General features: G+C 38.1%; 1 protein-coding gene and 1 pseudogene across 1 annotated transcript in view; one reads left to right on the top strand and one right to left on the bottom strand.

The window, feature by feature from the left end:
* The first annotated feature begins 6,459 nt into the window (after positions 1-6,459).
* LOC145774954 (U2 spliceosomal RNA) lies at positions 6,460-6,671 on the top strand (annotated as a pseudogene).
* A 494-nt stretch (positions 6,672-7,165) lies between these two features.
* LOC145773800 (uncharacterized) overlaps positions 7,166-21,972 on the bottom strand; it is a 40,264-nt gene continuing 25,457 nt past the window's right edge. Inside the window, exons 4-11 of the mRNA XM_082584929.1 lie at positions 18,265-18,367; positions 17,104-17,240; positions 15,898-16,056; positions 15,039-15,477; positions 9,513-9,815; positions 8,692-8,842; positions 7,985-8,104; positions 7,166-7,863 (exon numbers count right to left, since the gene is read on the bottom strand). Of these exons, the coding sequence (XP_082441055.1) occupies positions 7,737-7,863; positions 7,985-8,104; positions 8,692-8,842; positions 9,513-9,815; positions 15,039-15,477; positions 15,898-16,056; positions 17,104-17,240; positions 18,265-18,367 (1,539 nt within the window). The 3' untranslated portion in view covers positions 7,166-7,736. The remainder of the gene's footprint in view (positions 7,864-7,984; positions 8,105-8,691; positions 8,843-9,512; positions 9,816-15,038; positions 15,478-15,897; positions 16,057-17,103; positions 17,241-18,264; positions 18,368-21,972) is intronic.

Here is a 21,972-nt window from a genome sequence, read left to right as displayed (position 1 = left end):
CGCCATCAACGACGCACTGCGTACTGTGACTGGATGCCTGCGTCCCACTCCAACGGACTGCCTACCAATCCTAGCAGGCATCCAACCTGCTGAGCTACGCCGTAAAGGAGCCACGATTTCTCTCGCTCGCCGCGCTTTGGACCCCGACCATCTCCTCCATGCAGCATTCAAGAGACCACCACCTATAAAGCAGTGGCTGAAATCAAGACGCCCCTTTGTGCCTGCCGCACAACAACTACAAACGCAGAAGAACTTGGTTTAAGTGCGGCACACTGGACGAACCATATGTGGAACACGGAGTGGCAAAATCACACCTCCACGCTCCGTGACTTCATACCCGACGCCGATCCCCGTCCACCAGGGATGTCCCTCGCAAGGCTTGCGTGGGTCAGGCTTAACCGCCTGCGAACTGGCGTCGGCCGCTTTCGTTCGGACATGCACAAGTGGGGCCTGGCTCCTTCATCAGAATGCGAGTGTGGTGCCACTGAACAGACCGCAGACCATGTCATCCACCACTGCCTAATCCACCGGCCTCCACACGGTGCGCATGGTCTGAGGGTCCTGGACGACGAGACTGCTGAGTGGCTGAAGATTTCCTGCCCTCCAATCTAGCCTGGAAAGATCGCTCATACGCCATCATGTCCTTATAGCCTAATTCAAACCGTAAATACAGTGACATAGCCTAGGCAAAAACCGTGATAGTTCAGTGGCGTACCTATGCAAAATGGCGCCCATGGCAAAGTTTAAATGTGCGCCTTTTTTAACAATCTACGTTAAAAATTGCATACAATTCTTTTATGAACAAATCAAGAAAAAAATCAATGTGTTATTGCCGTTTTATTATGTTCAAAGACAGTCACGTGAGATTGTTTCGTCGTAGAAGTTTTGTTCTGTCTGCGGAGCTAATCATTTTGATAAAATGCTGCACTTTGTGTCTTATAAATTATATAATTATTATTTGGAATTACAAACGGCAAATAAAAGTTAAATTAAAAAAATAAGCTTGGTCTATAATCATAATATATAAGTTAGGCCTACATGGAAAAAATGTTTTCATTGTCTTTTACGTAATGGCCTACTTAAAATTCATCTCAATAGAGCGCTGTGTTGATGCAACCAGCGGTGACCGACTTATAGATACGGGTATTTTTGTCGGATATCTGTGGATAAAAATAAAACGATCCAAGTTCGGCAGATTTTTTCAAAACCTAATGTTAATTAATTTAATTTGTTGCCGACATTAATTGTCGGCGTGTCGACGGGTTTTGTGACGGTTGGATTGTATGGTAACTAAAGATTGAAGAAACTGATAGCGAATCATTCCCAATTCCAACATTGGTGTGTTCTATTACGAATTGAGTTCTTTTTATCCGTTTGGCTATGTGCTAGGCAGAGCAGGTAAAAATACATCATACCTAACCCAATTCATGGTCTCAAAATTTCATATAATCATGCTTATAGGCTCAATAATACTTGAATGCTAATTTCTTCCTAGAACAAACTGAGTACTTTGGTCAGGCCAAATTGAAGTCATACAACAGATTAGATTTATAAATTCTTCTAAAAATGAATAAGTTCTGGTACTACTTCTAAGCTGATTTGGTTTTGAATCTTTATCCTCGGACTGGCAAAGCCTTGATTGGTTATTCCTGCTAGTTTCGCATAGCTACTTGTAGAGGCTCTTGACGCAGGGCGGGTTACTGAGATTGGCAGAGTGAAGTTTTTCGATTGTTGAAGTATTGCTGCCGGGAATTATTCCATTCACTAGGTGCCGCTGAATGGAGAGCAGTCCTGAAAATAAATGCGTTGCTCAAGCGCATACCCCGAGAGTCAAACTTGAGCCAGGCGCTTAACCACTGAACTATTGGGGCGGACAACACTTAACACTCAAGCTTCAACTAATGGCTGCTTAGCGACTTTACTAAACTTCCAATTGTTGCTGACTGAACGCAAAATGAGCCAGAAGAGGCGCAATGTTGCTTTGCAACGTCACAATTCCATTGTTTAACAATGGCTACAGTAAAAGATGAGACTTCTTTTCGATTATTGTATTGGCCGGAAATTAGATTTTGAAGAAAGTGTAAGTCACAAATTTTAATTTTTACCAACCGATTTTTGGGCCCCTATATCAATGTGGCGCCATGGCTCGAGCCATGCCTGCCATACCCTAGGTACGCTACTGTGATAGTTTATATTTTACCAACAGTTAGCCTAGACTACCTTGGTCACACTATGAAGTAGCATTAGGCTTCTCTCAATTACAAAACCGAATGCCTCGCTTCCGGTAACAAAATCCTACGCACGCCACTGAACTCACCCTCAATCTCATTCAAAACTCGCTTGAAAACGTTCTATTTCACTGAACTGACTGAAAGTACCGTACCGTATTAATTATCACCATTGTCATGTACAGCGCCCAAGAACATAGTTTGCACTGTGGATGTGGCGCTATATAAATATTGTTATTATTATTAATATTTGTGATTCATTGGAAAAAGAAAGCCAACTGCGTAAATCATTAGCCTATATACGACGTCGTGAGTGTTAGTATCATATTGTTTTCGGCTGCATAGCCGAGTGGTGAGACTATGGAACGGCAATCGAAAGGACGCCGGTTCGACACCGCTCAAGAGCATGTGGCTGTATCTCCGGCAGGACACTTAAAGAAATGCCTGAAGGTGGACACGAAGATCGGCTTCCCGTCAACTTAATCTAAATCCTTCAACCACCTGGTGTAAACTTGGATACGACAAACAAAAAAATATTGTTTTCAATCGTGGCCTGGTTTTCAATACAAAATCTATCAAAATGGCTGAATACTGAAAAGTTTGGGTGTTCATCAGGACAATTATCGTTTCTAGCACTAGTTGCTACGTTCATCTGATGAAATTGAAAAGCTAGAAACGAAAATGGCTGATGCAAACTAAAACAATTCTCGACAATGCAAGAGGAGTATGGTAGACTGATCTTGTACAATATAGAGGTCCCGTTCTCAGTTATTGACTATTGGGAAGTAAGATAAGGTTCCTCAGCCTTTGGCACTAACAAGAGTAGGGTGCAATAAAACTTACTAGCTATTATTAGCAAATGAAGGTTTTTTTAAAACTCGTTTCGAAAACATTTTTGAATGCATCCCACTCCTTGAGAAAGTCGGCGTAGCCTACGCCACTGTAAGGTTGCTTAGCCTATATTCTTTCACACAATACAGTGAAGCATTCAACAGGATGATAAATCGGGATGTGAAGTATCAGCGCTACATGTTGTTAGAAATGGACTAGCATATACTGCAAAACAAATAAGAGGTGTCCATAAAAACGTCTTCATAAAATTGCAAAAAAAAAAAGATTTCCCCTTGTACGCACTGTGTCTGGTGGCCTATGTTTAGGATATGACCCAATTCGAGAAATGGCCATAGATCAACCTATTAAGGCAAATTTAAAATGGTTATAGGCTACAGGGTTGCCAAATGGCCTCCAATTCAGACAGAAAGCAACAAATTGGCCGAATTCTAGTCTACACTCTACAGTAATCAGTGATGGGCATTATCGGCGATAATTTACCGGCGATAATTATCGGAGATAAATTTTTATCGCCTATCGTTATCGCTCAATTATTTTTTCAGGTATCGTTATCGCCAAAGGCAATATTTGATTATCGTCGATAATCGCCGATAAATTTTATTTCGGATCAACACACAAGTGTAAAGACCATGAAAAGTAATATTGTTGTTACAGACAATTTTCACCAAATCAAACGTCATATAAAAACCGTATAAAAACCTAAAACTCAACCTAGCTGGCATCTTACGTCATGGAAATTGCTAAAAAATGTCCAAATATTGCACCATCGTTCGTAAGCACTACCTTTCACACCTGTTGAGAATTGCTTCACAATGTTTCATTATGACGTCACAGTTACTGTGTACGTGAGTTTGAGACATCGCAAATTATTCTAGTCGTTCGTAAAATGGTTGCTTGAAAGTTGGAGGCATATTTAACTGTTTGTTTAGTGCTTGCCAGCTGGACGAAAATTCCGTCTTTTATCCAAGTAATCTGTTCTGTAGTGACAAGTTTTAGTGGTGTACGGCGTTGCATTCCATTTTCGACAGCCAGGTGGCTAATTTTACAGAAATACAATTTTGAATAGACGTTTCAAAGGAGTGTTTCTTTTTCGGTCATTACATACAGACGAACGGATTCGGGAATCTTATGTTACAATTTTCACACGAAAAGATTATGGTTTACCGCTGTGACCAATTGTTACTAGCCACCTAGTTAGGCCTAATGATACTAAAATTGAATACAGATTGAATTTAAATACAGTATAACCTTTCTCATTTACCTATGCGACATAGCCTACCTCAATCAAATATTTTTATTCCCACTAATAGGCTACAGTGCCTATTGCAATTCTTATCTCAACAACTCAGCGTTCTGCCATTGCTTTAATGATAGTGTTCACAAGGGAAAAAAAAATTATCTGAAATTTATCAGTAAATTTTTGATGACCAACTCGATCACTAGTTATGAAAGTTGAAAAACGACACGTCAGTGCAACTGAACTACTGGAATTAGGTAATTTTGGTAATTTAGTCAATCCGTACATTAATTGCTGCAAAGATGGGTAGGCTACTTGAAAAGACGTACGAATCAAGCAGCTGAATGCCTCTGCTGTGTTACAGTATATAGGCTACGCACTATGAATTGCTTGACACTCTGTGGCTGTGTTCAAATATATTCAATTTTAAGCCAGTACAATGGCAAGGGTTCATGGCCAATGTAGTTAAAGGTGAGTTTCAAGTTTCGTCAGTATCTTTTAATCCTATGATATCGCTTAGTCCCGCAACAGATGAAGCTGTTTACAATACAATGATATTCGTTCAAGACCAAGCGAGAAAAATGAGCATTATGTTGTGCACCGCTAACATTTGACCAACCCCTCTACTTCAGTCTTCAGAGCATTCAAAATTAAACAGGACAATTACGTATTTTCAAAAATGTTCACTTGCGACTTGGTGGTTTTCATCAACTGATGTCCTTTCTCGGAGCAGCTTGCTCTCGGAAAAAAAATATGTGCCGATCGTTGCTATTTTGCCACGCGTTCTCTGGCTGCGATACAACATCCTGCTTTTACGGAATAGGAAAAGTAAAAGTTTTTAAAATATTAAAAGGTCTGGACAAAGTGCAACGTAAATGTGCCGCCTTCGGAAACAAGGAAGCTTTAAAAGAAGACATTTCCAGAATTGGAGAAGAATTTGCCCAAATTCTGTACAAGTAAGGGTTTTCCATGGATACTTTGAATTTATTGCGCTACAGTTACGCTGTAGGCCTATCTCCAAAATATATATCAGTTGAAAGAATGCCTCCAACAAGTAGAGCATGCTACTTTCACAGCTTTCGTGTGCATCATCAAGTGTCAACATGGCGTCATTTAAAAACTGTGCTAAATCCTACTTTCTATGGATACAAGGAAATAGCTTCTGGTTCTGGTCTGGTCCCAATAATGACAGGTAATGAATGTGCACCCAAAACCTTTCTGAAAGAAATTAGGTGCAATTGCAGGAGCGCTAAACGTTTATGCACATCTTGTATGGTTGCTCCAAGAAAGGCTTTATGTGCAGTATTCACGGTGCTTGTGAAGCTCAGTGTGAAAATGCATCACATTTAGAGTGTTAGATACCCAAGAACTGTAAGTGTAGAAGTATATTTACTTTAATAAAAATAGTTGTATCTCTAGAACGGGACCTCAAATTGTTACTGTGGTAGTTTTTGCAAGTAAAGTATTTTTTGCAATGAATGACTTGTTAATGAAAGTGAACGCATATTAAATATACGCTGATTTTTCTGTTGAAACATTAATCGCTCAAATCGCTGATGTTCATCGTTTTATTAGCCTATACGTTGATTCTACATCTGCCAACGTTGTATCATCATTTGTTTCAGTTGCTAATGTTGTTGAAGTGTCATATAGCCTACATTGAATTACAACTTAACGTAGGCGATTATAATTGCGTGAAAAACATGAAACTGTAATATAAATGACCAAATACGTCACAAACATGGGTGTCGGCAGAAAAAAATGCAGGTGTGGGGGAGAGGCGGGGGTTGCAAAGACACAATTTTTGAAGCCAAATTCATCTTGTAAGCTGCAACATAGGTAAGAAAAGTTCTCAATTTAAAGTAACATTTGAGAGGTGAGGTGCAAGAATTGGGAAAAAAAACTACTGTTAACGTCTGATGTAAGTGGTTGTTGAGCCCACGGCGGAAAATATTTAGAAAAATCAAAATAGGGTTGGTTGAAAACCTGATGTGAAAGTATTTGCCTGGAAGGCGAATCTGACTTTGGAAAATTGCACTCTTGCAAGCAAATTGCATGTAAAATCATAATCCGGGGGAGGGGTTAGTGCCCCTTTCCTGCCGACACCTATGATCACAACCTTTTTAAATAGTTTTAATACAATTATCTTCTTGTGACTGTTAATTACGCGTATATATGCGTCATATGTTGCATTTTATTTAGAGCAAATATTTACAACCGCTAGATGGCGCCCTATGCAAATTTAAAATGGGTTTGGGGCTATGTTTGAAGACGGGGTGTCGATTCAAAGCTCGCTTTGTCGCACCCACGGGTTGTCCCGGTATTGCAGTACCTCCGGGTTCGGCCCACATCCCACCTTCGGGTGGGATAAAAAAAAAAAAAAAAAATTCCTTAGGTCCGATTTTCGCCGAATTTTAGAATCGTCGGTCTGACTACCAGACAAGCCTTCTGTAACCAAAAAATGGTTGTTATCAAAAATGTCCGGGTCCAATGTCACTTCTTACTCGCCTAGACAGCTAAGTTGCAGATATAGGCTACAAATTTAAAAATTAAAACTCATTGTCATTTTTCCAGGAGGGGCAACATTTTCACTGACGTCATAAACGAAGAAGATATAAATTGCTTTAAAACATTTATCGGACCTGCATCATAGCTTCAACGCGTCTGCAACCACGCGAAACTGGCAAGTTTAACTTCCAAAACCTTTCTTAATCTCAGGATAAACATTTTCACACCTAAACTTATGAAAATGGAGATTGTAACTTATTGGCGATCCCCACAAAGTGGGATTGGGGAAAGAAGAATTCTCTACGAACATTTTCACTCCAATTTAACCGAAGTCACCACATTCCGCGATTCCAAGTACTGTATTTGTCAGCTGCAAGTTTCGTACTGTGATAATAAAAACTACACTGTCAAAAAGCCACAAGAATGGACATTTGCAATTTCGCGCGACCAACATGGTATCCCAGTGGTTCACAAACGTTTTCGTTGCGGCGCCTTTGGAAAAGTTTGCTGGACTCGTGACGTACCCAACAATAATAATTTAAGTAAGTTTACGTGTTTGCGTCTCCACTCTCCAGCCTTTATTTCTCTTGTGATTGTTAAATCGTAATCAATTGCTACAGTTTGCAATGAAGAGTTCGAATGCACATATCACGGGATAATAATATCTCTAAGCATTTTAATACGACGATTGAGTTGAAATACGAAACAAAATCATTGTGTACCCGGCGCACCGACGCACAGTTTGAGAACCTCTGTTGGCTATATCCAATGATGGGTGTTTGTTTATGGAGAAAAGTCGCTTTCCAATGAAACTAGGTTCACAATCAGACATAACAATCAACCAGAGCCGCCCGGATGTAATGTATTCATTACATTAAGTTGCTGATGATAATCAAAACACAGTGTCGTTGTCACACTTGGCTATCCGGTTGCGTAGGGGAGGGGTTATGATTGGAGGTAAAGGTATATTCTTGCGCTAAGCGGGCACAGGTGCTGGAAGAAAAATGCAATCCAATGGAGTTGAAGTAATGAAAAAATCTGCAATATAAAATTAATATTAGTTAACGGACAATAAGTGGTATTCTCGGCAAGGATTTTTTAACACTCTCTTGGAGCAATATTAAACAAAACCAAAGACCGACAAAGCCTTCCCACTGACCGCCGAGTCGCTTTCGCGCTTCTTCTTTTCTCCTCCGCACGGCACATCGAGCGAAGAAAAGGGAAGACATCAAGATGACAAGACGTGTTTTCGTTCAACATCAATGCATGTGGTGGCAATCTGCAGGAAGACATCGGAAGAAAAACATTTATTACTAGTTTTTACTCCAGTCGAGGAGTATTCATTGGAGTTTCCTCGTTGAAGCGAGGATTAGCAGACAACAGTCTGCGGTTCCAAGTAGAAAGCAAACTTGTAAAATACAAACGTAGTGGAATACGCCAAAATCCTTTTCGGTTTAGTCGTCGTTTTGCATAACTCCTCACCGATTTAACTTCTTGCAAGAAAATTTCGTATGTTTCGACAATCATAAATTACCAGTAATTTACTAGAACGTTTCGGCCAGTACTGCAGTTAGTCAGTTAAAGTGTACAATTGCAAGTTAAAGCGGTAAAATATAATAAATTATGTAATAAAAACAGAGTGACTAAAATATGTAATTTCAATTCCAAAGAAAATTATGACGAAATAACTCCTAATCAAAACACAACAATTTAAAACTCAGTAATATTTATTTGTGGTAAAAAGCTTGGTAAAACTAGGGGAAGCCCACGTTAATTTTCTAGTGGAGTGTTCAAAAGATACTACTGTACTAGTTATTACGTTTTAATTGCCAATTCTACATTATCAACATTCAACAAAGGGCTCACTTGGTCGGAAGTTTGGCTGGTCTTAAAGTTACATCGAATTGGTTGGTCATGCAGAGGCTCTCTTGGGTTAATTTCAAAGCACGAAGTTGCAAAGAAGATCGAATATTATTAAACAGTATTCTAGTATGGAAGCTTCCGTTGTCAAGAACATCTGTAAAAATAGTTTGATTGCACGGATAGATCAAGCACAATAATTTACCGGATGAAATAATGTTTACCCATTGGCCACTTTATTTTTCTGCAATGTTTAGAATGTATTGATATTTCATAAAAAACTAAACCTTATGATTTACCGTTACATTAAAATTAATGACATCATGCAATCATGTGTTGTTGATGCCTATTGCCTGACCACAAAGCATGGTCTAGTTTATTCTTAAACGTGGTTTACGCAGCAACAAGTTATCAAAGTATCAGGCAGGTGCAGCATGTGAGAATGAAGTCACCGATGCTTTTAATTGACTTATATTAAATTCAGTATTTACGGTATAATTTCTTCATTCCAAACAGGAATGAACTAACAATCCTATTCAAAGTATGCTACGATGTTGCTGACAGTTGCCATATCACTAAGTATCACACAAAAAATTATGGTCTATTAAAAGCAATTGATTATTATCAACGACCCACAATCATGTTTCAATTTTTGATACTCTGTTGACCCTGATGTTTCCGGATGAAGACCTGGCTTCTTTGAAGCAAAACAGATGATGATGATTACAAACGAAAATCGGTAAGTAAGGGGAGAGCGAGAGCCTAATGCATGTGTTGGCGTCAAAACCTTTAAATGGCAAAAGAAATAATAATAACGAAATCATAACCTGCTTGATCCTCAACGCCGTCACGAACTTTGGTAGAGCGGCAGTGATTTGGGAATAACGTGGAATAAGCTCCAGTGATTATGTCGCATTCCGATGCCACCTCCATGAAGGAAGATAGTGAATTCACATCATTCTTCCACGATTTGACGTTCTGTTTGTTGACGGAAGTCTTTCTGTTCTTAACTGCTTCTTCCACTTTAAATATTGATCCAGTTTCCTTATTGGTGTTTGGTTGAGCCCGATTGAACGCCAGTGAAAGCATATCAGCTTCATCAGACCAATTATCGTCGACATAATTCTCGCCTGCAAAAATGGATTGTGATGTGTCTGATGATGAAATTGCACTAACGAAATTAGAACAATTTCATGTCAAATACCGTTAATAACACTACACAACGTCCTGTTTGTTCGATTACTCCGATTTATAGACTTCTGTTCAAGCATTTCGGGAGGCTGAATTAAATGCCAAGCTTTTTGAAATATCTAGGTTTTTTGTTTCATGCGGTGTAGACCTATGATGCAAATGTATTGGAGTTTTGTGGTTGGCGCACATATTAAGTTAAAAATGATAGCTATAATCTTCCAATTCTGGGACAATTACATGGTCTCAAAGATAATATACAATCATGTATACAATTGATGTTGAGCTCAAATTTAGACAATTTGATACTAAATCACGTTTTAGTGAATCTTAAAGATATGAAGATACAAATCTAAAAAAAATTTAACTGCTGTAGCTTGCAAATTTGAACAACTTTGTTGTCTATGAAGTTATTTTTTTAACTATACAATAATAGAAATTCATGTCGAGATTCCGAATACAGCAGTTTGCGTATCTAGCCATTATTACGAGCTCTTTGTTTTAATAAATTCAGTACGATAAAGCTTTGGTAGAGCGTTTGCTTTGTTGAACCATAGACAAACAAAACAAAGTAACTTTAGCGGGTCCAACATGTTTTATTACTAAAAGATATATTATAACATAATTAAAAATTCAACTCAAACGTTTTCGACACGTACGTGTGTCCTTCTCAGTAATTAAATCTGCAATATACATAAAATAAAAATTATAAGGTAGATCTGACTATGCACTATAACTGTAACGTCATTCCGGACTGAAAAGCACAAACTGAACAAGTGATACAAGAATGATTACGAGTAAACTACAGTATACGGCGGAAACAGATCCTTTGGTTTATCAGCCATGAAGGTGTTTAAGACTTTATTAAAAAAAATGAGAAGGTTATCCATTTAAATAAAACATGCTTTTTTTAAATTTCTTGATTTCTTTCTGAAACAACTGAACATCAGAACACACTAAACGAGCACGAGATAACAGACACAAGATTAAACCAGATTTCTAGTTGTTAGGGCACAGAGCGTTATAATCTAAAAGCATGTTAATGTTCAATTTTTTGCTAAATCCAAGTGTCAAAAGAATTATGTTTAATTTCAATTAAATTGAAAAGTTTTAAGGAGGTGTTTTTCAACATTGAAACAATATGTATTGTTATGTCTGACGAACAAGATCTGTTGAGGCAATTTGGCACCTGGGAGCGACTTTACTTTGTGGCATCTATAAAAAAAAATGATGAAAGGACAATTGAAATATCTTGTCCGCATGTTAAACTAGGGGGAGGGTTAATCGCCTTGTTTTTGAAATGTAACTTTAGCTCTAGTTTTAGGTTACAATCAGTACAACTTGTCCACTAACTCCATCTTCAAATGCCATTCTTTATACCTCATGCAAGGGCTGTCAACAACATCCCTTTTACATTTTGCCTGTGTTCTCGCCATGCTATAGATATATTTCATTCTTTCTTCCACTCTCATTTTCTCAATCTTTTGTGCCTCTTCTCTTATCTCTTCATGCATTACGTTTGAAATCACTCGTTTTGCTTTATTTCTGTAATCTCTGTAACTCTGCTTTTGTTTCATCACTTCTCTTTTTTCTCCATTTACGATACTTTGCTGTATTTTTTTCAGAACTTTCTTGACCGCATCATTATTCCACCAAGTTTCTCATTCACGAGAACCTTTTGATACTCCACAAACCTCTTTCACGATTTTTGCCACTTCTATTGATCTCATCCCATTTCATTAGGGTCATTATTGAGAGCCTTTACGTGGCGATCCCGTTAATCCTTCACAGAAGACTAATCTCAACATCACACTCCAGATATTGCCGGAGAGAGAGCACAAAGAGTGAAACTTTAGGGTGGTAAAAGGTTAGACCCTCGACCCTACAATGAAAATAATTAGCTTCCAAACAGAAGGTTTCTCATGCACGAAAGCAGTGGTCACTGGTCATTGTCAACCCACAACCAGGCATCTTGTGCTTGTAAGAAACACAGACAAAGTCTCTCCTAGTATTCCAGGAATGTAGTTGGTCCTAAATCTTGCGCATAAAAACTAAGTCATTGGAAATTTTCTCAGTATATAAACCTCCCTACAGAACCATTTCCCTGGCCAAAGAACCTCTTGATCAACAGTAACGATCCCAGTCTCATAATAGAGGATTATAACAGTCACAGCACTGGCTGGGGATACAACAGCAGTACGGTAATAAAGGTGGAAAACTGGTAGAACTGTGGGCCTCCAAAAACAATCTTTCCTTGCTCTATTCGCCAAACAACTAACCAACCTTTCACAGTGCTCACTGGAAGAAAGGCTATAATCCCGACCTTGGCTCTGGGATGGTCTTGTTGTTAGGCAATCTGGGATAAGGAGACCAGTGAACAGGAAGAGGCTATACCCCTCCAGAACGCTTACATTACATGATTCAAGCTATGGATGATCGAGTTTCTGTTGCAACTTTTTTCTTTTTTAAACAGTAAAAAACACTAAAAAGACTAAATTGATTGATCTACGAAACAGCCGTGGGCCTCCCCGCCAGGTGGCAGTTAACACGACCCTGTATAGTGTAATACAGGGGTGGCCATCTTCTCATCACATGGAATCGACTAGAAAATTTCATCATGACCAGTGATCGACCAGTCAGTGATGAGGTCACTGGGGAACTTTTTTCTGTGACACCTTGGCTGTAAATGGATTTAGCCTACATAAATCACACATTTACAATCGTCCACTGCGCAGCATCTTCATACTTATTAATTTAGTAGTAGACTATAGACTAGGCCAGTGCTACTCAAACGCCGGTAAGCAAGCACTTGACTGCTGGTACGCGGTCAGTTAGGAGAAATTGTAAATTAAGTAATTTGTTTTATGTTGATCAGAACGTCTATATAATAATTTTTAGGCAACGATAATGTTCAATCTGCTTTCCCAGCAATAGACTGTTTGGTGGCCCGCTACTACGACGACTTCCAGTTGCGTCACAAAGAAATGTTATTTCGTAATTATTGTTATCCATGGTTTCAACAAAGTATCGCAATGTTCGATGCGAGATGATCATCCTTTTTGTGTGTTTGTGCTGTGTCCACGTGCTTTACTATACCTGCAGCGTCCAGTAACGAGTAGAGAAGTGAGAGGCTCAATCGATCGGCCACACTCTGACTTCAAAATATCAGATGATTGTAGTGAGTTGAGCATGTTTTACATAGATTTGTTGAAGACGGTAGCATTGTCTTCCATTGAACCGCAATTGGATAAACTGGTTGCAAATAAGCAAGCGCACACTTCGCATCAAAATTCGAAAGACCATTAATAAAAGTTTTTTTTTACTTGTTTTTTTGTGTATTTGTTACAAAAGTAATAATGACTTTGCTCTTGTCTTTTTTTCGCAAATTGACCGGGACGCCAAGTGATGGAAGGTGCTCAGCCGGTACATGGCATAAAAAAGTTTGAGTAGCACTGGACTAGGCTAAGTTTGGGTTAGGCTGCGCTGCAATTATTATTATTTATTTTGCATCAGACAAGAATGTAGATATTCAAATCACACAATAAATAAAAGACGTACGCTACAGTAGTATACAAACAGCTGCGGCGCAAATATAATTAGGAGTTCATTTTGTTCATACAACTAACCAGTAAGATTTAAGGTTAGCAAACAATGACTGATGATATCTCTGTGCCATGGCAGCCATCAAGGCTAAGTAACAGCATGCATAAATGCACATAACAACTCTTGTAGAAAACAACTAGCTTCACTTTGTTAACGTAAGCAGCAATCAAACAGGGAAGTTACTGCTTCTTCTTTGCACCACATAAAAGAGGAAAAAGAAGCACAAACTGCATGTGGTTTTTTCCTTGTTCTTATTCTAAAACGTTGGTCCCTCATTTTGTTTTCTCGCTTTCGCAAACCACACTCTTTTTTCCTTACAGCTTATGCTTCTTTTTCTTCTTTGTTTAATCTATGGTCATGTCCTTACCTTTACTATTTGGCCAAGGCATCTAATTTAGTCTGCTTCGATTTTACAGTAAGATGTTCGTACTTGTTACATCACAATCTGCATCAATGGGCAATTGACAAGCCTTAAAGCAGCCGGCGGCCATCGTAAGTAGTGCTTGAATGACCGCCTGTGCTACCTCCTCTGTCGGCCAAGTTTGGCCGCCGGTTTCTTCTAGCCAATTATTTAATTTCGCAATAGAATGATTGTGGATTAAATTAAATGTCGACAATATGTAGTATCAAAGAGTGGCGCAGAATTAGGTCAGCGAATCATAGTCACTACTGTTGTATTGAATATATCCAGCTGCGATCACCAGCGCTGTAAGTCTTGTTTGCAATTCCCGATGTTTATTTTAACGAAGTGTTAATCCGAAGTGCTAATTTACATCGGCTGGCAATATTGTCGTTTTTATATCGATTCAATGTTGTCGGACATTGAATCGTTGTTAAAAAGGAGAACTACTGAACTAGGTTAGTTGACATCCGTGGGTAAACACGTGTCTTCGTAGTTGAGAACGCTGTGGGTTAGTGACTTCACACCCTCAATGGTGACATCATAGCGGAATAAATGGTCAGGTTTTATGAAAGGCGGTATGCAGTTAAAACAATTTACTGAGCTGCGAGCAGTGAAAACAATTTAGGGTCGTTAGATGGTCCCGCAATACCGGATTACAATCCCGATAAAGCATTTAATGCGTGGTACAACGATTTTATGGCAGGACGTCGCCCAGACTTCAACAACGCTAAGTGATCATTTTAACATTGTTGCAAGTTTAATGCTATTTACTTGTGCTATCGTTATTATATTTTTGCCTCCAAGCACGCAGATTTGGCCGCCGAGAAGGAGCTCTCGGTAGGCCACGATGGCTGCCGGAAAAAAACACGAGTTTTAAGGCCTGAATTGGGCATGTATGACTGACATGTATTCTGTTTTTATGCCTACTGAAGCCCTGATTGAGTTTATCTAACCCAGTAAATTGTCTTGAGTTTATCGATAATTTTTCCACAAGAATATTAATAAAAAATATGCGTTTTTTTTAATCTTGTTTAGTCAACACAAAATCAGACGTGATCGACGTGTTGGCCACGCTTGGTATAATACAATAACATGTGCACAACATAAATAGTTCGATGATGAGGCAAAGATATGAAGATTTTTACTTTAAGCAACTTACTTTCACTGGCGATGTTTAAAGACGTGACTTTGGAGGTTGAGGGCTCATGTTGTGACGAAATGAATTGTAGAGGGTGCTTTGCCATGCGATCATCCATGTTGTGGAAATATAAATGTGACAGTGTATTTTCTAAACACTTTACAGTTTGTGCACTCCTGTTCCGCAAATTGTGCATGAGATCAATGATATCTTCACTATCATCTTGCAAATGATCATGAACACCAAGTATGTTGGAATAAAATGAAGTTCGTCTACGTCGAGATTGCTTGTGGAATTTTTTCCTTTTCTTGAGTAATTTTACATCGGCCCAAAACTCCAGCGATAGAATGGCATGACGAATATCTCCACGTGCTGAATCAGCCACATCGGAGCATGCTGAGTCACAAACCTCCAGACCTTCCTGACGAGTGATGGCTCGCAAACGTGCACTTAACTGTTCCTGCACACAAAGAGCGTTACACAATAAAGTCGACTAAACAACAAAACAAATTAAATGAGTGCAAAGCACAACCCAGCCACCACATTAGCTCAACCAATGTATTGTGGAGTTGACAATTTCATTTAATGAACAGCAAGGTCATTAAGCGGTACCAAATGGATAGGGTAGAAAGTAAAAAGGCTGCAAGCAAATGCTATTGTCCTAGGACTAGGTAATAGGGCCTACGTCGGTGATTGAAAGTCTATGCAAGTGTGCAAAACGGCCACGAATAACAAAAACAACTTTTTGCTCAGTGTGGAAATAAATATTCTCACAATTAAATGATCAATCCTTGGCTTCAATACATACATTTGCTTGTAAAAATGCAGTTTTTAATTTCTCTGTGACAAATGTTTAATGATTTGCAAAGAAATATCTTACCATAGTTGGGAATTTGAGATTAATCTTTTCATATTTTCCTTCCAGGTGTCGATATTCTTCTGCACTTGTAGAAACTATTACAATAGGGCGTTTGCTTGAGGCGATGAGGGAATGTAGACCTCCCCAAAAACCCACATCCGGTTCTAATATGGCTTCCACCTGTGGGGGGACACATCGCTTGCATCAACATAAAAAAAACATTAGATGTACAAGCATCTTATATTTTTATCTTCTTAACTTCAATGAGAATGAAAAAAGTATTCAGATAAAATCGAAATTTAAAAATCTGTTTATGAAGACGCAATGACAGGCCAATTCAGTAGACCACCATTAACATCCATCAGCTACTTTGGGGCAAAGGAGTTCAAACTTTTCCCCAGACGAACCAGATTTGATAATGTGGAAGTGCCTGTTGGTCAACACTCAACAGCCTCTGATATAATCTTGTTTTAAAGAAGCAAGCTCATACAACCTTCATCTGCTAGAGAATGATTATTTATTTTACTACAAAGAACAGTTCAGCAGTTTTTCAAAATAATGCTTCTTCAAGTTCCTCTTTTTCTTACGATTTTTTATAAAAAGTCGGGAATTACACAGCCTATTAAGTTAAATAACGTATATAATATATTCGGGTCTGCTACTATTCGGTGAGTCCGATTCGGTGACTTCCTAACCTCTAACCCTAAAACGGCAATGATAATTAGGCTACGGTACCCGATAATTTAAAAAAAAATTGAAAAAATCACCAAATAGGGATCGGACTCACCGAAACGGGCCATTCCGATACATTCAAAGTGATTAGAACTTTCTTAGAACATCAATATTCTTAAACAGAACGGAAAATCCTTGAAAATGATATATGACATGCCTATGTTTGGACCAATTGAGAGTATTTCCTTGAGTTTTTTCTTGGCAAATTTTCCCGACTTTACAGACTTTGGAAACAGAACGAAATTGGGATGTTGCCAAGGGTTATGGAGGTGGCAACATCTCTAAAATTGTTCCTATATGACCTCTCTAACTATTTCTACAAAAAAGTTACACTAAGTATTCCAGTATAGGTTGACCTTAAAAACCCACTTTTAGCCTCAGACTAATAGACATGATTGCTAGTTTAACATAACACTGCTTTAAAAGTTAGTTGTTGTTTACAATGCTTATTGCTTAGTATTAAAAAAATAAATAAACAGTAGATAACAGTATTACCTCATCAATCAATATCAAAGATGCCTCTTTCGAAGTGGAATGAGCTTGGTTTTGAGGTGTCTTGCACTTAGGTGGTGCAAAAAATTTTTGAAGCGCTGGGCGATTTGTTGGCTTATTTCTTCCACCATCCTTCGGTACTGTGACAAAATCACAAACCTGATATAAACTAATTACATATTCAATATTTTTGTATGAAGCAGAATTCAAGACTTTATCGACTAACTTTTTATACAAGTTAATGGAAACTTTGCTTTTCTCAAGTTTTGCAGTTAGGGCTCTATTCATTAGCCGTATATGTCACTGCTGAGCAATGAGCATTAAGTGATAAGTGTTACTACCGTCTAATATGTAGTATCATTCGGACTATTAAAGTGAAAATAAACTTCTCGGAAGTAGCACCTTCTTTGGATCACATTGCACCGACTATCAGGTTTACAACACTAAAACCAGGACGAAGCAGAACACAGCAATCAAATGTTTTCATGTGCCACATGCTATCAATTGTTGTAAGCCTGTAAGGGGTAGGCAAGCTGACCGTTGAAAATAAATCAAAAAGAAAAAGACAAAACCAAAATGCCTGAAAAGACTGCCTTCAAAAGACTCTATTCTGTTTTGCAGAGTACGATATATTATTGTTGCTTTTTAAGTTAATGATTTTTTTGTTGTAATCAGGCATGCATACGATGATTGAAGAATAGAACGTCAATATACGTATCCACCTTAAAGCATGGCTTTAAGTGCCTTGATAAAAACACAGATGTGAGCTCTCGTTCTCAATAGATGTCTAACTAGTGTTTTTTTGAACATCCTACAACTGCTCTTACAACTGGCCATGCTATGGAAGACAGTAAAAGGTGGAGTTTGTTGTTAATTGTTGTTTAACTATGATTATGGTTTTTGTTCTATGATGAGTTCAGCAGTCACATATAGAGTTTTTCTCAATAAAAACCTTCTCGACAAACATCAACAAATCTAAAAAAATGTAAATTGTTTTTTGTCATCGTGTGAGCCTTTGGGGGCGAGGGTCTATCCTTTTACCACTTTCTGATGTATACATTTATAATATTAAATCAATTCGAGAGTTGCATTAAAAGGTTTCGTAATGTGTGTTATGCAGTTGTTAACAAATAATAAGACATTGGCAGAAGAAACACAGCTTACCTTGATTGGTAGACTTTGATACAAGATGTGACCGGGTAGCTTCTTGAAGCTGAGCAAGCATTGACTTGCTACTCCGCAGCATTGATGCATTCAGTTCAAGAATCTAAAGAATGTGTAAATTAATTACCATACTCATGAAATGCGCAACAATCTGCAAAGATGCTGTATGTATGTCCAGTTTTAATCTGGTGACGTCCCTGTTACAGAGGGAGGCTGGATCCACTTTGAAGTGCCACAATCGCATGCACCGCCTGCCTTCAGATCAACAGGTCTAAAAAGTCCTCTGTTGTAAAGCCCACATTGCAACTTTCCTCCTCAATTTGCCTTTTTCATGTTTTCTTGGGTCTTTTCTGCTTCGACTATTCTCTTGCAACTCCAGTGCTCTTATCTAAACATCATGTTCGTCCCTCCTCAAAACAAGCCTCTACCACCTTATTCCATTGACTATTGCCAATTTATCAACAATCTCATTCAACCCAAGTGTCACGATTTCTTTCTATCTCTTACTAGTAAAGAGACTTGGAAAGGTTCAATGACATAGTTTAATGGGATATTACCGAAAGGCAGTCAATTAAATGTCGAATAGTTCTACTAGTGAAATGATAATGAAAATTCTTGAAGGACTTTAACGAACGGCTCAACACAGCTTCTCATGTAACTCAATTTCAATCACAATTTATATCAGCACCAATTCTCATCTACTCGTATTCAATTACCTAATTCAACTCTCAATCGGCAATAATCTCTGCATCAATTACCCACTAACACAACAACAATCTACATTCTACAACTCATAATAATCATTTACCAAATTACACCACTATTTATAGCAGGTTGTTTGGTCTAGTAACTTCGAGAAGGTTACGTAATGCTACATCATAACAAACAACATCTGGCAATTGTGAAAAACGAAAGAACATTCCAGGTTCGCACGAAGGGTAAAATGTTCTAGAAATATGTCGCATAAAAAAGATTTCGCAATCAGAGGTTACTACTGGACAGTAACCGATAATAACATATAGCATAAGAATTTCACAATCAAAACAGCATGTTCGGTCAAGATACAAAGCATCCCGTCGAGAGACCTTGCACCTTGATTGTGACACCAAGCAAGTTGATAACATCCTCGGGTATTCTTCTTGCCCATCAGCTTCACACAATACATTGACCTCACCATCGCTCTCTTAGTTCTTAAAATCGACAATTCGTTTTCCAGTACCGTAAGCAGAATGTCTCACTTCCGTACAGCATTGCAGAATGCAGATCCCACATAATTAGTATAAATTTTTCGTTGTTACTTTCGACCAAAATTTTCTACGACATAACAACCCTCAACACTCTTTGAATTTAACCCAACCAAACCTCACTCTTGCAGTCACTGCCTCTTCACAACTACCACTGGCATTCAATTTATCTCCTAGCTGACAAAAGAAATGCAGCGATTCCACTTCACCATTATTTCTTCAAGGTTCTTACATCATTCACATTTTAAACAATCTCCGAATCTGCATGTCACCATCTTCATTTTTGCACATCTTCCATGTACTCAATTCCTACACTTCACACACAAAACAGAATTTAACATCACTCTTTAGTCTTTATCCACATACACCACAAGGGTCGATTTTGCTCAGAAGGATTTCTCCATCCGTTCAACTTATTATCATACTTCTCCTTTTGATGTTGACAGACATACCTTTGCATTAAAGTGACTCCTTCCACTTTGAAAATTTTGTCTCAGATCTTCTATTGTGTCACTCAACAAAACCACATGATAGACATTAGTATCTCCATCAAGGATCCTTCTCGGGGGAACGTTTGGTGATCACATCAATTACAATGGCAAAAATCAAAGGAGAGAATTAAATATTTATCATTGTTGATGCACACTGACGTACATCAAAAACTAGTCTGACTCTGAAAGCACACAACCAATGCAAACACTTGTACAGCCACGAAGACTTATAACTGCTTGCTCGAGTGCTTCTGGTACTTCTTCCTTTGTCATCGCCAATTTCATCACTCTTCTAGGGGTGAGGAGAAAAATATAAATTTTTGAATTTAAAAAAAAAGTAGTTCTTAATTGGTGACCTACTGACCTAGGCATAAAAGCATGTCCTATCATATGTTTGGGCAGTTGCTTAAACACTGTCTGTGCAACATGGGTGAGTGTGAATCGTAAAAGGGCAAATCCATAAAATTCGTATAACTCATGAATCATAGGTCATATAAGCCTGATTTTTGGTTTTTGGATTCAGAAACATTATGTTCCTATCTGCTTAAAAAGGAAAATTTTCTCTAAAGCCAAAGGTTTTGTAAAAAAATTGAAAAATAAAAATATTGCATAAAAATTGATCTTTTTACAAGCAGGCAACTATCTGAAATAGTTATTGAGGAAAAGGAGATAATACAACTGTGGACCGGTATTGTTCCACAATCCCATATTAAAGTGATGCAAGCAGATCCTTTGAGTTGATCTCTTTGTTTGAAATTGGTCATAATGTCAAGTTTCTGAAAAAATGAGATGATAAAAAGTTACATGACAAGCGAAGAAACTTTTTAGTGGAAATTGAAAATGTTTTTGAAATATATAATTGAAATGACAATTATGCTACATTTAAATTGAAAGATCAACATGAAAGCAAAAATGACAAAAAGAATGCTTTTAGAACAATCCAGACAGCTGTTAGCTCAGGGAGATTGTCAAAGCAGATGAAAAATAGCTAGATTCTCCAATTTCTGATCAGCCTGTGGTAAATTTAATTTGATTAGCATAAGAGTGCAGCGGGTTACCATGACATTTGTGCAAATTATAGCTAAAGCATGAAATTTTCACCAGTGTTGGTACATATCATAAGATTCATTTTAAGATCGGGAAGTAAGTCACATTTGACCTCTGATGACCTTGAGAGGTCAATGACCCAAACATGACCTAAATTACAGTTTTTCACGATTCTGATGCAGTAGGCTATGTCTGTCTCTGGAATAATTTGATGATAATTATTAAAGCATGAAAGTTTCACCAGCGTTAATACATAGTATCATAACTTCATAAGGTTCATTTTTAGATCGGGAAATAAGTCAAATTTGACCTCTGATGACCTTGAGAGGTCAATGACCTAAATTACAGTTTTTCAGGAGTCTGGTGCAGTTTGTTTGTCTCGGGAATTATTTGGAAGACATGTTATGATAGTTTGCTGCAGTGTAATGTTTAATGTACATTAGACAGAGGCTATAAAAGCTTGAAGTACAGTGAGGCCAGGCCACTGAAGCTTTGCTGATTCAAAAAAAGTCTTTATTTTCGTCATCACATCAGCACTTGTTGTTGTTGTTGTTGCCAAATCGTTGCAAAACAGGAATTTTTCTTGTATATTATATCACCTGAATGTATGTATCTTACAAAAACTAGCAATTGGGCACATGAACTTTTATATCAGTTGACTCATCAACTTGAAATAAAAACATCGGAGATGCTTTAATTTCATTTGCAACTCTTTTACTGCGTCCGACGTACTTAAAATACGTCTCTGAATAGTGGTGTTGGAAAGAGAGACTTGTCTCATTTTTGCCTCACTAGCTTCCTCAAGAAGTAATTTTACAGTTTTTAACAAACATGGCTTCACAAGCGTTTCTCCAATTGTATGGGTTTTTTTGTTTAGTAATTTCAAGGGCAACTTCATACGATGCTTGTAAACTGGCCACATTCAC

The sequence above is a fragment of the Aplidium turbinatum genome, chromosome 7, assembly GCF_918807975.1.
Source record: "Aplidium turbinatum chromosome 7, kaAplTurb1.1, whole genome shotgun sequence".
NCBI lineage: Eukaryota > Metazoa > Chordata > Ascidiacea > Aplousobranchia > Polyclinidae > Aplidium > Aplidium turbinatum.
The sequence above is the reverse complement of the archived record's forward strand: the minus strand, read 5'-3'. Positions and strand labels throughout refer to the sequence as shown.